Source organism: Solanum dulcamara, chromosome 7 (genome assembly GCF_947179165.1).
Source record: "Solanum dulcamara chromosome 7, daSolDulc1.2, whole genome shotgun sequence".
NCBI lineage: Eukaryota > Viridiplantae > Streptophyta > Magnoliopsida > Solanales > Solanaceae > Solanum > Solanum dulcamara.
The window spans coordinates 5,183,238-5,200,240 of NC_077243.1; the positions used below are offsets into that span (position 1 = coordinate 5,183,238).

Sequence of the window (17,003 nt, forward strand, 5' to 3'; positions counted from 1 at the left end):
AAGTATAACGAAACATTCTAATTAGTATCTGTTGGGTTTATGTAAGGTGTGTATTGAGAAATGAAAATTGGGAAATGTGGGGAACCAAGTGAAGAAAAAATGAAAAGTCATTTCTCACCTCATTGATAGAAGAAAGGAAAAGTTGTCCTTATATAAAGAAACACTAAAGTGGTAAACACTTCCTTTAGCTCTTAAAGGGTTAAGTAGAGAATTCTCCCTCGCGTCATCGTCGTGGTCACTCGACTCGGCCTCAGCTTCAGCTTCAGCTTCGACTTCGGCCACGAAATTAATTTGTATTAATTAATTCGCGAAATGAAATTAACTAATTAATTCGCAGAACAAAATTAATTTTTGAAATTCATGGATTTGAAAAGGACTTGTTCCTTTCAAACAGACATTTCTTTTTCCAAAAGATATCATACATGTTCTGAACAGATGACTATTTTGAACAGGTAAGTTCTTACCTATTATTGGCTATAAATAGAGAGGCTTCCTCTCAGTTTTCTACATCAAATTTTCCCGCTATTTCTCTAATAGGTATATCCATTTTATCCTGAGAGAAAATAATCCACAACCTCGGATACAGTGAGAGGATTTAATTCCTTAAGGACACACCGTGAATTCTGTGGTCTTGAATATTTGTTTATTATATTTAATTTTTTTGTTTATCTTTGTTCTTTTTATATTCTTGTTGGACACAGTACCCATCAATAACTACATCAAAATAATACGATAATTGAAATACAAAAAACAATAAACAGCAACAACAATCAAAGGACAAAAAACTACTTGAGCAATACCACACTGAGACAACACACTACCACTTACTAACCTTCTACTCTAATCCATGCCATCCACGACCTACTACCTTAGATCATGTACTTGATAAGCTGAAACTAGATCATATCATGTCTAATCACACCTCTCTAATACTTCTTCAACCTACTGATCAGCTGAAACCTTTATAATATTAAATCCTTTTTTAAAAAAAAAAAAAGAGAGTATAAAATCCGAAAGAGGACCAAGATGAAGAAAGTGAAGAAGAGGGAGTCAAAAAACAAATCCACTATGGCAGGATGCAAATCGCTTTTGGTAACGTGACTATCCACCAGCCAAGAGCCTGAGGTGGACGTCACGTGTTAGGATTAAGTCTAGGGAAAGAAACATAACAAGATTGATGATATTTTTAAAGGCAGATGTGCATGTCCGAAATACTGTTGGAAGGAACTCTAAGATAACATCAACTTTTATGTCAACTAAAATAAAAGGCAAGGGAAAAAAATGTAACTTTCTCTTTCAAAAATCGTATTCCAAAAAAAAAAAAAAATGAAGTTTCTATTGGAGAATCATTACTTCATTGCTAAGGTTAGGGAAGATTGGAAGTAAAAGTAAGATAGGAGGAAGATCTTCCCTATTTTCCTCCCATCATACTTTAGTTTCCTTATCCATACTCTACTCTGTTATCCCAGCCTTCTAAGCTGCTATGTCTAATTTGCCTCAGAGCTACACCATGCAAACACAAAGCATAATAGAAATCTTTATCACCTCAAACAAGTACCATAAATCATACCAAAATAGAAATCTAAAACACACCATACGAGTATCAAGGATACGCTTACTATGCCTTCTAAAACTAGCAAGAGATTAGGTAGAGATTGTACAGCCCAGGCAGTTGTATATATCTAATATTTCAAGTGTCTTGAGGAAGCACCGAGAGTTGAATCCACAAAATCAAGTCTTCATTTAATTATACAGAAAGGACACTATAATCCATGTTATGATGACTAATGCTTTCAGCTATGAGTCTATGACAGTATTCACATGACCAGCCAGGAATTTAGGAAGGTTAAACAGCCAAAAGCACCTTTAAGCCAAAGAAATACAAATCTTAATTTAGCAACTTTTCAACTAGTTCCAGGATCAAGGACAGGTAGCCGGCAATGTAGACTGATTGCCTTATCAGTTTGATGTGTGCCTGGGATGAAGAACTGAAATACGACTGTTAGGCAAGCACCCTGCTGAGCAACCCCATAGAAAGCACAATCGGGCTTTGCTGAATGACACTGAAGACTCTTGAAGAAATGTTTTACACTCACTTGCACTGTCATTGCATCTCCTCTCTGAAGTGCTATTCTCGTCCTTGACTGAGCACTCAAATTTTGATCATCTGTTGGACTCTGTGCTTGTTCTCCTATAACTGACAGCTTCCGGAACTCAGCACCAAGTGTAATTAGGCTAGTTGAAACTTGCAGATGGAGATCACCATACTTGCTTATAGAAACATTAAGGACGTCACCGACATTTTTCATTTTTTCCACGAAGTTCTGTAACTGGTGCATGTCTGGGACTTGTATAAGGGTCTGAGGCAAATCTTGGGCCATATCAAGGGCTGCTTGTAATTCAAGTACATCAGACCTTGACAAAGGCTTAGAGATGGGTACATCTTGAATAACAGCAGACTTGTAACCTTTCGTCTCAAAAGTGAGAAAAGGCATTGGTTGTTGAGAATGAGGAGGGAGTTTTTTTACCAGCTTGATTTGGATGCGGTTAGGGGCGCTGTTTCCACCAGGAACTCCACTGTCACTGGCACTGAACTCGGTATAAATACTGATGATGCTGTGAAGGGCACGGTGCAAAAGAGAAAGGTCAATAGCAAAAGAAATCCGATCATCATTTTGGCTAGAGAGGCGATACTCATCAAAGAGTGCTTCTTTGCGGAATTGAGCAATGCATTGGATGCCATCACCATTAAGGAGGTTATGAAGGAAGTATATGTGGTCTCTCGTAAGATAGAGGTGACAGATCTTTCCCATTTTTTCAAGGGCTGGCAGGAACCTCTTGTCCAGGAGGTTGACACCATTGTCCGTTAGAAACGCCTTGAACTTCATTTAATTCAATAATCACTACAAGGAAATCCGGTACCACCCAGATTACTGCAAGCCCAAGCAATCTCCTCTGGATTTATCAAAAGTAGAGCTCGAGTGCTCGACAGGCTCCCTTTTTCTTTACCAAAATTGTAAGTGGTTCAGAAAAAACTGCAGATGCAACTAGAGAAGTTTTTAGCTGACCAAAACTAGCTTGAGTTCAAGGATTAGTTCATAGATAGAAAAATAGAACTTTTATGCTTACTGCTTCTGAAGAATTACGAACTCAGTTACAGTCAAGTCATAACATCACATAGTATACATGCAGTAAAATCATTCAACGGTACTGCGGATTAAATTTAACGAGAATAAGAATCATAGAGTACAGACCACATTGCACTGCACGGAAAAATCAATAATGTATGAGCCTTAGAATTCAACTACGACCTCAGAAACATCGATCGGAAGCACAATTAGTCGATTACGAATACCAGAAAATAGATTTAAAATGACGGAGAATTGATCGACGATTGGGTTTCATATCGAGAGAGAGAAGAGGGAGAAACATACCAGATAGACGAGGAACTAGGCCAGTTAGGGTTTGGAGCTGTTTCCCTCTTTTCCTTTTCACAAATGGCGGGAGAATTGAAGCGGGGCTAATGGACCTATTTTATGACATTTTTTTTCTGTTTAAAATATGATGACCCAATCAGTAGAAGGGTTTACGGAGGACGAGGCATACATAAATCTTATATTTATATGGGTGAAAAGATTATTTTTAATATACCTCGGTTCAAAAGAATCTTTTTTAATACATATATATAAAAGAAATATAAGAGTAAAAACTTATGATGAAAAGATTGAAAAAAGAAAAATATTAACAATAAAATAGTAAAGATAACCAAAATAAAAGAAACAATTTATAGTAATAAAATGGAAGGAAGAGATAATGCTAGCATAATAATAATAATATTAGTAAAGAAATAAATAGGTGCTCCAGAGTCCAGACTAGAAAAGGAGGGGAGAAATTGTATGTCATATTTTGTCAAATTACCTCTCCTCAATTCTTCATTAGTCTACCTTTATCTCTCCTCACAAGCTCATTTTACTTGATGATTTTTATTACTCGTTTTATCATTTTCGGGGTGCATTAAGCTGTTAAATTAGCTTTAAATACACCATGTCAATGGAAAAGGGAAAGTGGATAGACACAATGAGACGATTTTTCGCTCTATCTTTTTCTTTTTTTCTTCTGAATATTGGATGAAAACCAAACACTGGTAAAGTATATAACAAGGTCACATAAGAAAATACTATACATGAGGTGATGCCTAAGAACAAATAGTATGCTTAGAGTAGAGTTCCGTTCTACATATGCTGAAGGCACAAAAATAATCAGCTCTTTCGACTTCTCAGGTCCAAAGCTTCTGGGAGCATGTACGGTTCACATATTTATGCACAGGAAGACAAGGGGTTGCAGCAAATGAACCCGAAAGTATATGTATTATATCAACACAGTTACAAAATGTCCTCGTTATATAATCATTATACACAAGAAGAGATTCAGGCACCCTTCGATTACAAGGACAGATAGTAGATATGCTAGTTACAACAAATTTTTATTTGGTTTTTCTTCAATGTGGTGAACTCTGGACAGAGACTCTTCAAATGCATTTAGAGCTACTTTATAATGATCTAGGGAAATCACCCCTTCTTCCACAACTTGTAATGCACTTCTATACAACTGGCTATACCATTGAACCTGTTCAGTAGACTCGGTAGAACTGGATTCAAGATCTGATGCACATAATCGCTTGTAATCCTTTTTCCACCGTGATAAAATGTACTTGGAGGGGATCTCTTCCACACCATTAAAGTTCAGTACACACAATGCGTGCCTGCACAAATATCCATAGAAATTAAAGCAGCTACAAATGCAACGAACTTCCGCTGCTGCTCTGTTGTATAGAACTTCATAGTCCCGTATCTCTCTCCTATTTCCCTCTTCTAAAACACGCTCCTTCACCAAAAATATTACCACCTGCCCATCAACATGTAACTGTGTTGTACTAAAACAAGAATACATCTCCTCTACCTCTAACTGAAATCTTTTAAAGATCTCTCTAGTGTACACTTTTGAAAGCTGCAACTCAAATGAACATCTTGTTTTCAGTTCAGGGTTTGAGTTTCTCGACTCCATATCTGCAAGTGCTTCTTCCTTGAACTTTTTCTGCAAAGCTAATTCATATTTGTCAAGAAATTCTTTCAGAGGAGTTTGCTTGTGCACATATTTATCGAAAAAAACAGTCAATGTTTCATTCGACCGGGCAGTGGCCATTCCAGCAAAGAAAGTGTCTTTCAGATAAACTGGTGCCCATTTAGCTCGGTCATTGTACAATGAACAAAGCCACTCATGATCATCCACTCCAAATCTTTGGATCATAAATCTCCATGCTGCTTCGAAATCAAATGGTTTTAGACCCTCATGTATTGTTTTAATCAATGCCTTCCGAATAACATCATAGTTATGCAATCCTCCCAATTTTTCTGGAACTTTCCTCATGATGTGTGACAAAGCAAAACGATGAAGAGACCTCGGGAACACCTCACTGATTGCAGTCTCCAAAACCTTGCATCTTTCTGTAATAATTGTTTGAGGGAAACGTCCAAGAGAGCAGGTGAGCCAAGCTTTAAACATCCAAACATAAGAGGCCTTAGTCTCACCAGCAAGCAGGCCACAGCCCAGCAACATTGATTGACCATGGTGATTTGTGCCCACAAATGCCACAAGAGGGATCTCATATTTGTTGGACAAATATGAATTATCAATATAGATCACATCAACAAAGTAGGCATATGCCGCCCTTGACCTGGCATCAATCCAGAACACGTTCCTCAACTGCCCTTCATCGTTCAGATCCATCAAGTAAAAGAAGTTTGGGTTTGTCAATTGCATGCGGCAGAAATAATTATACATGGCTTGTGTGTCTCCTTTTCTTAAGTTTAGCTTATCGTGGCAATCAGATGAAGTTTGGCACCTCCTTGCACTAAAATTGGCATTCCTATTTGCACCTGCATCAATCACAAGTGCCCGGTATAACTTGATTGTTCGCACTTCAGCATTACAGTTTGAATCCAACTTCTTCTTGTTTTCAGCAACTGTTTTCTTGATAGACTTAAATGCCTTTGTACCTAACGAATGATTGTGTTCAAGAGTAACCTCAAGTACTCTCCATCTTTTGGAGTCCACCATTCTCATCCTCATCATTGCAGGACACCCAGTTCTAGTTTCCTTGCGCAGCCGGTTTACATCTTTAATCCTCTTGAAGCCCTGGCTACTGCAGCATAGTACTGCACCATACTTTTCCCTGCTATTTCTTTTGAACCAAGAATTTTTTACTCTAACACGAAAACCAACCTCCCTGGCATAACAATTATAGTAGTTGTAGGCATCATCATATGATTCAAACTCCATTCCTACCGCTGGGGCAACAAATTCCTTCTGCCCATCAGTAACACAATTTTGATCATCTAACCCATCTGACTCTATTTGCCCACCATTTTGAACAAACAATTCATCCGACTCAATTTGCTCACTGTTCTGATCATCTAACCCATCCGACTCTAGTTCTTGAAATTTCCCACTGCCTTGCCCAGTCACATCTTGCTCACTTTCAAGAGAAGCTTCTTCCATCTGAAATTGTTATGTATCCAATAAATTAGACATACTAGCAAACTAAACTTCTACTTAGAGAGCAAAATCACATAAAAGGTCGGAAAGATTATCTGCTTGTAATAATAAACAACTTGGTTGTATCACAAGCAATCTCAAACTTCTTATCAAGTAGCACTACATGGATTTTGATTATGTACCTAGTCTTAAATTAGTGATGCACTACATGGATTTTGATTATGTACCTACGCTTAAATTAGTGATTACTCATAATAAAAGCAACCGACAGCTAATCAGTTTCAAAAAAAAAAAATGACAGCTAACTGTTATCACTTAACATAGGATGAACTAATAGACAGAGCAAAGTGACAGCAAAATGTCAAGCCACATTAAACAGTGCATAATAGATTTCTCTATAAGAAATTTAGTCTCTCTTTTTTGGGGGGAGGGGGGAGCAGAGCACGTTTACCGATTTGGAAATCATGAATGAGGAGGCCGTAGAGAATATTACTTGACAATTCTCTGGAGAACATTATACAGCAAAACAACTCTCAACTAAACTCTCATTGAATGAGCAGACTGCAATGCTTCCAGCTGCCCAATGATCAAAAATTATCGACTAGCAGCTGTCAAAGTAATTGGTGATTTTGTTTCACTTTGTCAAAGTTCAAACCCACCAAATGTAAGCAACATCCTTTAAGGCTCTAACTATCATGTGTTTTTAGCTTGACCTTCATGCAGACATGCACGGGAGGTATAAACACTAAGAAGCACCTTCAGTTTAGTAAATATTAGTTTTGAAAAAAAACGTAGTATATAATAATACAATAAGAAAAAATGGTAAATAAGCTGTATTTCTTCCAATGAGTTGAATTTGAAAATGATCTCCAGTTAAACAAGGCATGCTAAAAGTAAAACAACAAGTACAAGACCGAAAAGATTCAAACTCCTTCTCATGTATGCACACCAAATACAATTATGACTACAGAATACACTGTAGAACTACACATTCATGAAATTTGAAACCTCAATAAACAGTTGGTTTTGCATACAGAAGGGGAACTACGAGAAAGAAATATGAAAAGGAAAATGTAAAAACCTCTTAACTGTTCAATTCAAAAATACCACCCCAATCAAGTCGAGTTCAATGAGAGACATTTCAAAAAATGTACCACACGTCCTGTGATCTGTCAGGAACAACTTCAAACTTAAAAGTTCAAATTCAAATTCAAAATGACACAGTGCACTCTATAACTATTAGCTGTTAAAAAGATTAACTATCAAGTTTTCTAATAATCTAACTTAAACTCAAAGGGCTGATGTGGTCCACTCTAATAATTGGCTGTTAGAGTGATCAATCATCAAATGCTTGAAACTCAAGTGTCTGTAGTAATCAGAGAGCAAACAAATTTAATTTATTACATACATTTGAAGAACTAAAAACTCGAAATAAGATTATAGTTTCGCATCTTTCTGGTCTTAAATTTTCTTTTCTTTTCATGAGAAAACTGAATCGTAATAGTCAAAGACAGATTATCGATAGTGCCACAATCATGGAGTCATTATCACATAGGAGAATAGTGTTTATCTTCGAAGAACTATAACAAGTCAATGGCGATATTTCCATTATCCAGTGTCAGTGGAAGCAGAGTAGCATTTACACATACAATGAGAATAAGGAACTTACAAATCAATTTCGCCGGAGATGTGCGGGCTAGCAGCTGAGAGAAATTGCCGTCGGATTATGAAACTACTCTGGCGTTATTTCAGTTGCAGGCCGAAATCTATCAAATTCGGGTCATTCGGTGATTTTTGGGCTCGGAAAGACTTGAAGAGAATTTGGGGTCATTGCACAAATGTCGCATTCTCGGGGTTATTTGGGTGAGATATATTTAAGTTGATTTGTCGGATATACTATAAAATGCATATGCTGCTTATTTACTTTTATATAAATGGAAAAGGCATAAATTCTCCAAAATCTATCACATTTAAATTATTATAGCAACTTATTACATATCTAAACTATCTAAAAGTGAAACTATTACACACATGAATGCATAACACCACTCTCACAATATATGGTGTATTATACTCATTGTCACGTGGCGCCACGTCAGAAATTATAATTTTTTATTAACTATATTTTATACTAATTAACTCCTAATTAATATTAACTATCCATCCGATTTTTTTATATTTTTTTTCTTTATTAATTAAATTTTCTTTTATTAACTATATTTTATACTAATTAGCTCCTAAATTATTATTAACCATCCATCCGATTTTTTATATTTCTTTTCTTTTCTTTTCTTTATTTATTAACTTTTCTTATATTAACTATATATTTATACTAATTAAATCCTAATTAATTATTAACTACCCATCCGATTTTTTATGTCTTTTTTCTTTTCTTTTATTTATTAATTAATTTTTCTTTTATTAACTATATTTTATACTAATTAACTTCTAATTAATTATTAACCACCCATTCGACCCTCCCTCCCCCCTCCCAAACCCCAATCATCTTCTCCACCAAAATGGTGAGAAGAATTCTTCTTCTTCTTGATGGGTTTTGAAAGGAAAAAAAATCAAGATTTAAAATGGGGAGTAAATAGAGGTGGTGTAAAAAAGAAGAAGGTAGGTGGGTGTAAAGAAGAACGGACGTGGGGTGGGATGATTTTGTTTTTAAATTTTTTTTACTTTAAGGGGTTTTGAAAAAAAAATTAAAATTCAAAATGGGAGTAAATGGAGGTGGGTATAAAGAAGAAGAAATGATGTGGGGGTGGGGTGATTTTGTTTTTTTAATTTTTTTTTAACTGACTTGTATCTGAATGACGCGCTGCTCCTTTTTTTTTTGTCACGTCAGTTGTAGGGGGTAATAGTTTCACTTTTAGGTAATTTAAGTGTGTAATAGGTCGTCATGATAGTTTAAGTGTGTAACTGACTTTTCGGTACAACTTTAGGGAGGAATTTATGTCTTTTCCGTTTATATAAATTTAAACGATTACTTATGCACACACTTGATATTGGATGACATACATGTCAAATAAGATCAAGTTAAACAACATGATTATGTATTATATCTTATAAATAATACTACAATTGTTTGTTGCTTTTTTAAAAAAAATACTAGTCTTTGAGAAGTTTGTTGCAAGTTTATTGCTTATTATTATTATAAATCTTATATATATTTTTTAAAAATTGAGTTATTATATAGAAAATACTGAAATTAACAATAATAATCTATTATTTACATCTTATTCATTAATAAAATTCATAAATGTAGGATGTTGCATTTGCCATCAAGGAAAAAAATGTGTGGAGTTAGAGTCCGTTTGGGTTAGCTTATAAGCTGCTTATAAGTTATTTTCAACTTTTTTTAGTATTTGGCTGGCCAACTTAAACTCATTTAAATAATTGGGTCTGTTTGACTTTAACTTATCTAAATCAACTCATAAACTGAAAACAACATATAAGCAACTTAAAAAAAAGTTTATCCAAACAGGCTCTTAATCTATCTATATCTATATTATATTAAAAGCACAGAGATCCTTAATAATATTGTTTGAACTTTTTGCCCTTCATTAAAAGTCTCCGCTTTAAACAATAACGTCTTTTTACTATTTTCCTCCAGTTATTATTTCATTATCTTTATTATATATATTTAATATTAACTAATACATGTACATGAGTCCTAAATATATGGGAAGACTCCTAAATTTGTGTTTTAGTAGGATTAAAGAAGCTCTTTTATTAGTATTGTCAGAGAAGTAGTTTGTGTTCACTGATATACTATATGGAAAAGAACACTTTGACATTGCCTCTTAACTTTTTTTTTAAGACTCTTAACTCTATATAAAGAATAACCTACTATATTTTCTAAGATGTATTTGAGGGGTCGAAGATATATATAGTTTGTAAGTTTGACTTTGCTATTCGTATTATTTTATTTAGTAATACATCAAGTGTTAATTAATCTTGAAAGTGAGTCTGATATTTAATCTATCTTTTTTTTTTAACCCCGTTAATTTCTTCCATGTAAGTAATTCAATGTAATTTTATCAAATTGTTAATATGATTTGTCAAAAAAAACAAAAAATTGATAAATTTCATGAATCCTAAATTTGTTTGGAATGCATGTTTACGTGGTTGAATTCTTTATTTAAATGGCTTTCATTAAAAAAAAATGTAATTTGAATATTTGAATACTTTTATCAAGTTGTAATTAATAGTTACAATTTTCACCATATTAATTGAGCGCCAATATAGATGCTTTCAAGTTGTACAAGTTATTATATTTTCTCTAACTTCGTAGGAAACTTCCAACTTATTGGAATTGTACTTGAATTCAGCTTTAGATTCCATTCGCAAAATTCTCTTAAATGAGCAGAAAAAAGAATGACTTCAAGTTATTTATACTATTTTCCTCAAATTATTATTTGATTATCTTTATCAAATTTAAAATTAGGAAGTTCTGGTGATAGAAAAATATATTTTTAAAAAATTAAGAATTTCTAAAATATATCCTAAGAATTATTAGGATAATTATTAATTAAGGATTCCTAAACTATAATTTAGAAATTAAGGAGTTATAAAATATATGGTAAGAGAAAATGAGTATATGGTAAGAGGTATTAAGAGAATTAATAATTAAGGAGTCCTAAAAGATATACTAAGAGTATTAGGGAGTAATAATTAATAAATCTTGAAATATATGATAAGAGAAAAATATATTTTAAAAATTAAGGAGTCCTAAAATATATAATTAGAGAAAAATATATGGTAAAAGTTCTGAGGTTTTAATTTCTCTCATCAACATGTATTTTTTATACTTAAGTTATTTGTTATTAGACAAGATCCGAAAAAGTTAGCGAAATAATAGAATTTTTAAAAATATTTTGTTGTTTTTATTTTTCAATTATTTTTAAAAACATTATTCTTTATTAGTATTTTTTTTATGTGCCACTATTATTTACAGATTCCAAGTTGAATGAAAGAGTTAAATTTAAGGTAAGTATATCAATTTATATATACTACGTATAATGTAAAGTTTTCTGGTAGATGACTTTTAGTTTTTCTTCCGGCGCAATTTCAGGTTGTCCTTTTATGTTATTATTAATTTGTTACAATTAATTGTGTTGCATTATTATACCCATATATAATGTAGTTTGCTTTTTCTTTAGCTTATTATTTAGAGTGTGTTTTTGTATATCAATACTAACATTATTTTTGTATATTAATACTAACATAATTTTGACTTTTGATATCAATGAAGAAATTTTATTTACCACATTTAATTTTTCTCCTTAATTGTTAGTGTGGCAGTGAATTATTACGTTCCTCTTTATGTACACTTTTTATCTTCAAGATTGTACAATATTTTTTTATTAATTAACGCGATGCATACGTGCAAAGCACGTACATTTAGCTAGTTATATTAAAAGCATGAAGTGTCTTAAAATGTTGATTAAACTTTTTACCCTTCATTAAAAGTCTTTCCTTTAGACAATATCGTCTTTTTACTATTTTTCTTCGATTGTTATCATTTGATAATTATTAAAGTTAAGATCAATTAAATTTGTAACTATCAAATTTTTACTTATTTGTAACATGTAACAACAACAACAACCCAATGAAATCTCACATCGTGGGGTCTGAATTTGTAACATGTAAAAATTCCTAATATTAAGTAAAAAAAAAATTAATTTTTAAACCTTTTCTTATTTGAGCTTACTTCTCACACCTTTATTGCGGGAGAACTTCTCGACCTTTGTTGCAGGTTGTTTGCTCCTTTTTTATCAAAGGTACCGTAATTAACTCTACTTGAATTTATTTTCTTTTATTTATGTATGTTCCCTTTCTTTCTAATTTTCTTTCCCATGCATTCACCATCACCCAGTTTCTATTTGTCTAGATGTAGCAGACTTTATTCCTCTCATATTGAAAAAACAAAGTACAAGAAGAAGAAATAAAAAAGAATAGAAAATTAAGGGCAATGAGACAAGAGGAGATTTCTTCTTTGAAAAATATTATATAACAATATATAATTTGATATGTTCCTAATTATTATAATAAATATTTTTAACATTTAGTATAAAAAATTAATTGATATGAGAATTTTCATGTTAAAAGGGAAAACAATATCAATAAAATTGTCAGATAAGCAATTAAATTGTCTTGATAACAGTAAAGAAATTAAACAAAGAAAAAATAAATAAAGCAATGTCTTTCTCGGATGAATTTTTTACTTGCGAGTCTTTATGAAACCTAAGATAATTAGTAATGTATTTATAAATTTAGAAAGCAATAAAATATAAAAATTAAGATTTGGGGTTGGAATTCATCCCAAATGGTAAATATGCGTAATTTATGTAATTTTAAATTGATACGGCTATTATTAAATAATTAATAATTAATTTTAGTGAGAGGATTTTACTAAAAGAAAATATGAAGTTTTTTAGAAATGTTGATTGAATTTTTCAAATTTTTCGTCCTTTATTAAAAACCCTACAATAAGAAGACAATCATTTACTATTTTCTCAAATAATTATCATTTAATTATTATCCTAAAATATTAGATTTTAATAGGTCAGAAGTCTTAATATTTAGTAGTTTGAAATTGACTAAAATTTTGCTCTTAATTTTTTTTATTTGAACTATATTAAAAACCATGATATATAAGAATCTAAAATCAATATTTTTATCTTCTATAAAATAAAATATATAAATTAATTAATTAATTAAAAATACTAAAGAAAGAGGTTCACGTTTTTAAAATAACTTCGTAACCTCCTTATATGAAATTCTTATCATTTAGATCATATAACATTTATTTTAATGTTATTCTTTTGAAATTTTGTACTTAAGAATATAACATACACACAATAATTTACTTTTTATATTTATTTATTATTAATTAACGTAATACACATGTGTAAAACACGTAATATTAACTAGTTAAGATAATATAGTCTCTAATTGTACAAATATGTCGGAAAATTCCTGCTTATAAGATTAATAAATGCATGTAAATGTGTAACGACCCATTAGGTCATTTTGAGTACTAGAATTTTTTATTTCATAAAAGTGATTTCGTAAATTTTTAAGGGATATTTTGGACTATTCGATAATTATAATTATTCAGTTGAGGGGTAACTTTGGATATTTAATTTAATTAATGGGCTAAAGTGGTAATTTATTTAATACCTTATACCACTTATCCATATTTATTAAAATAAAGTAGATTAGGGTTTGATATTTCTTTTGTTAACTGCTACGCACGAAAGGAGAAGAGAACGTTTCGTTCAGGTATAATCCCTCGCCTAAATCTTTTCTTTACAAAGATAGGTGGTCACCTTATTGTTATTACTATGTTGGATAAATGGAAATCACAGTGTCATGTGTGTTACGGAATATTGCAGTGATGATGGCTAGAAATTGCTAAGAAAATAGTTGCCAGTGATTGGTGGAATTAGAATTTGGCTTTGATAATATATTGATTTAATAGGTTTGATTGGAAAGTTAGGTAGGCAGTGATGTAGTATTAACCAATCAATTATATTAATGCCACTTATTACTCTTGTTAGAATTATATGTAGAATGGCTAGTGGTCAATCATTGGCACCATGATTCAATAACGACTGCTTCACATTAGTTTATTGGAATATAGAGCATACGAGTTGAATTCTGCAAATTGTGATCTTCCAAAAATCATGACATTATTTCCACAATTTGGTGTTAATATTTTGCTAGAATTTTCTTATTATAATTCATGTTTTGATATATTGAGATAGATAATAAAATATTAGATGTATTGTATTATATAAATACTTTCAAATTTATGATATTGAAAAAAATTGAGGCTTAACCCTTCCTTAAGATTTAGGAATTCGAGACTTGAGATATTAGTTGGTATCAAAACTTAGGAATTTGATTATAAATTTGAATGAGTTGTTGGGTATAGGTTAAACATACATATATATATTCGTTTCCTTACGAATATTGTATAATTGATAGATTGGAAACGTGAGGCTTTGAAGAAAGGAAAAACATTGGTGGATTATCTTGCTCGACTGCGGTTCTTCGGTTGTGGCAGATTATGGTTTATTTTATATCATAGATAGACTCTTAATAACGATTGATAGTTAGTGAATAATGTGTGAAGTTTACCATGCATTTAATTGTTGTGGTTTGGATGGTTGGTATGTTATTGTGATTGGTCTGAAATTCCAAGACCGTGAAATCCATAATCTTGAACTTGCCCCCTCAAAAGTGATGTCTTGAATAAAGAAGGTTTGACGAAATATTATTAATAAAGTGGAAAGTAATAATAAAGAATGATAAATTAATTATATTTGAATCGGATGTCACGTTCCAACATGGTATATTTGGATCGGGTGTCACGAGCCGACACGATATTATTGGATCGGGTGTCACATTCCGATACGGAATATTTGGATCGGGTGTCACGAGCCGACACGATATTATTGGATCAGGTGTCATATTCCGGCACAGTAATATTAAAGAAAAACAAAATAAAATGACTTAATGCTACCCAATCTCAAATAACTCATTTCCCAAAAGAGCGTGATATGGAGGCCTGAGTCCTCATGTGTGATCTTGATATTGTTGCATTGGCTGGTTATGTAATTGTTCATTGTGTTGTCACTTGATCTTAATATTGTTGGTTGTCACCTGTTAAGTGTTATGGTTGATTTCTCGCTATTACTTTATGCATATTGATTTCTATTTTGAGTCGGCCGATGATACCTACTCAGTAAATATTGTCATGTACTGACCTCTACTTGTATTTTTCTTTGTTTTATTTTGTGGAGTGCAGCGAGTGTTCCATCGACTTCTACTCGACCTCAGATCTAGTCAGTGTCCAGCACATCAGGTTCCAGGGTGAGCTATTCGTTCTAGGTCGTATCGAATTCTCTCGGGTATGGCATGATGTCCTTAATTTTTGGACACATTATGTTATTTATTTATTTTGGTGTTTGATACTTTCAAACTTAGTATTTTAGAATTAGATATCCTTGAAGTGATGACTTTCAGGTTTTGGGTACACGTATCTAATAAACTTTAATGGTTTTATTATTTCTTACTCTCATAAATTGAGCTTCCGCGTTAGTGTCATATTTTATAAGTTGGGGTTAGTATTGTTGGTTCTACCACAAAATGAGTTTAACAGAATTAGCAAAGACATAAAAAGAATATACATATTTATGTAAAACTTGCAAATAAAGCACAATAAATATATAGTTTACAATGAAATCTAAAGCGTACTCAGTAATTAATATTTTTCTCTACTCAGTCAAGATCTCACAATTTACCGATATTTACGAAAGTCAAAACTTCAAATTCTTAATCCCGTAATTTCCAAAAATGCAAGGAAGCTAACAATAAAAGAAATAAATACAAAAAAATATATAAATGAATTTGAAATTTTTGTAACTACAAAAAAAAAAGTATATCACTCATTAAAATTACAGTAATTCAAATGTATCGACTCTAGAATAGTTATTATATAAAGATACAATAATCATGGACTTGCCTTGGCGATAATGTTAGAATTCCAATCTTGATAGAAAATACAAAGCGCATATACTAATATATGAACGGGACCTTCTAAATTCTCATTGTCTTATGTTAATAAAAATGATGATATTTATTATCGATTTATCATATTTATAAATTAATAATTGAGAAATTAAATCAATAATATATAAAATTAAATCAAACCAACCAATAGCATATTAATAAAAGGAGATGTTAAAGGCAATTTCATGAATGTAGGTAGAAAAGAGATTCTAGATTTCTTTCATCCTTTTATTTTCTCATAATAAGCTTAACATGACTTTATATGACTTATTCTTGATAATCACAATAAATAAATAAATTAGTACTATATCTTTCAAGACTACAAGAATCAATGACAATGTCCCCACATAATTCTATATTTATTTGACTTTTCATGTTCATATACTACGTTGTTTATATAAAAAGAGATGTTCAATAACTTAATAAATGAGTAATATATCATTTAAGAAAAATTAATGCTCCGATTTTAATTTCAACATTCATATACATAAAAAGATATCAATAGTTTAATAAATTTTATTATTATATATATATATATATATATATATATATGTTTATATTTTTGTACAAAATTATTATAAAATAGTATTATTTAAAGGGCAAAAATGATCGATGAACTTTGGTCTGACATTTTAATAAGCTTTCCAATAATAATATAATATAATTTATAACACATTACTATTAATATAATTTATAACACATTACTATTCCGTGTCATATGCAACATACTTCATATCATTTTCCCAAAAATATATTCAAGACTTGTCCAAACTAAAAAGGTAAATGATGAAATTAAATTATTAGATATGACACAGCTAAAAGGAGAAAATTAATCCATTGCTAAAAATAAATCAAATAGTAAA

The 17,003-nt window shown here is 31.5% G+C and overlaps 2 protein-coding genes across 3 annotated transcripts; both read right to left on the reverse strand.

The window, feature by feature from the left end:
- Positions 1–1,695: 1,695 nt before the first annotated feature.
- LOC129896876 (uncharacterized) lies at positions 1,696–3,583 on the reverse strand. Of its 2 annotated transcripts, XM_055972859.1 has the most exons (3): positions 3,435–3,583; positions 3,130–3,263; positions 1,696–3,035 (listed from the first exon to the last, which is right to left on the reverse strand). In XM_055972859.1, the coding sequence occupies exon 3, from the start codon at positions 2,886–2,888 to the stop codon at positions 1,905–1,907; it is 984 nt and encodes a 327-aa protein (XP_055828834.1). In that variant the 5' UTR covers positions 2,889–3,035; positions 3,130–3,263; positions 3,435–3,583; the 3' UTR covers positions 1,696–1,904. The 2 variants fall into 2 exon arrangements, with proteins under 2 accessions (XP_055828834.1, XP_055828833.1); XM_055972858.1 differs by lacking the exon at positions 3,130–3,263.
- A 755-nt stretch (positions 3,584–4,338) lies between these two features.
- Positions 4,339–8,420, reverse strand: LOC129896368 (protein FAR1-RELATED SEQUENCE 6). The gene is made up of 2 exons (XM_055972244.1): positions 8,225–8,420; positions 4,339–6,558 (listed from the first exon to the last, which is right to left on the reverse strand). Exon 2 carries the CDS (start codon positions 6,556–6,558, stop codon positions 4,471–4,473), a length of 2,088 nt encoding a protein of 695 aa, XP_055828219.1. The 5' UTR covers positions 8,225–8,420; the 3' UTR covers positions 4,339–4,470.
- Positions 8,421–17,003: the final 8,583 nt, after the last annotated feature.

Coding starts and splice junctions, on each gene's coding strand:
- LOC129896368 (XM_055972244.1), bottom strand. CDS start 6,558: ATGGAAGAAGCTTCTCTTGAAAGTGAGCAAGATGTGACTGGGCAAGGC.
- LOC129896876 (XM_055972858.1), bottom strand. CDS start 2,888: ATGAAGTTCAAGGCGTTTCTAACGGACAATGGTGTCAACCTCCTGGAC.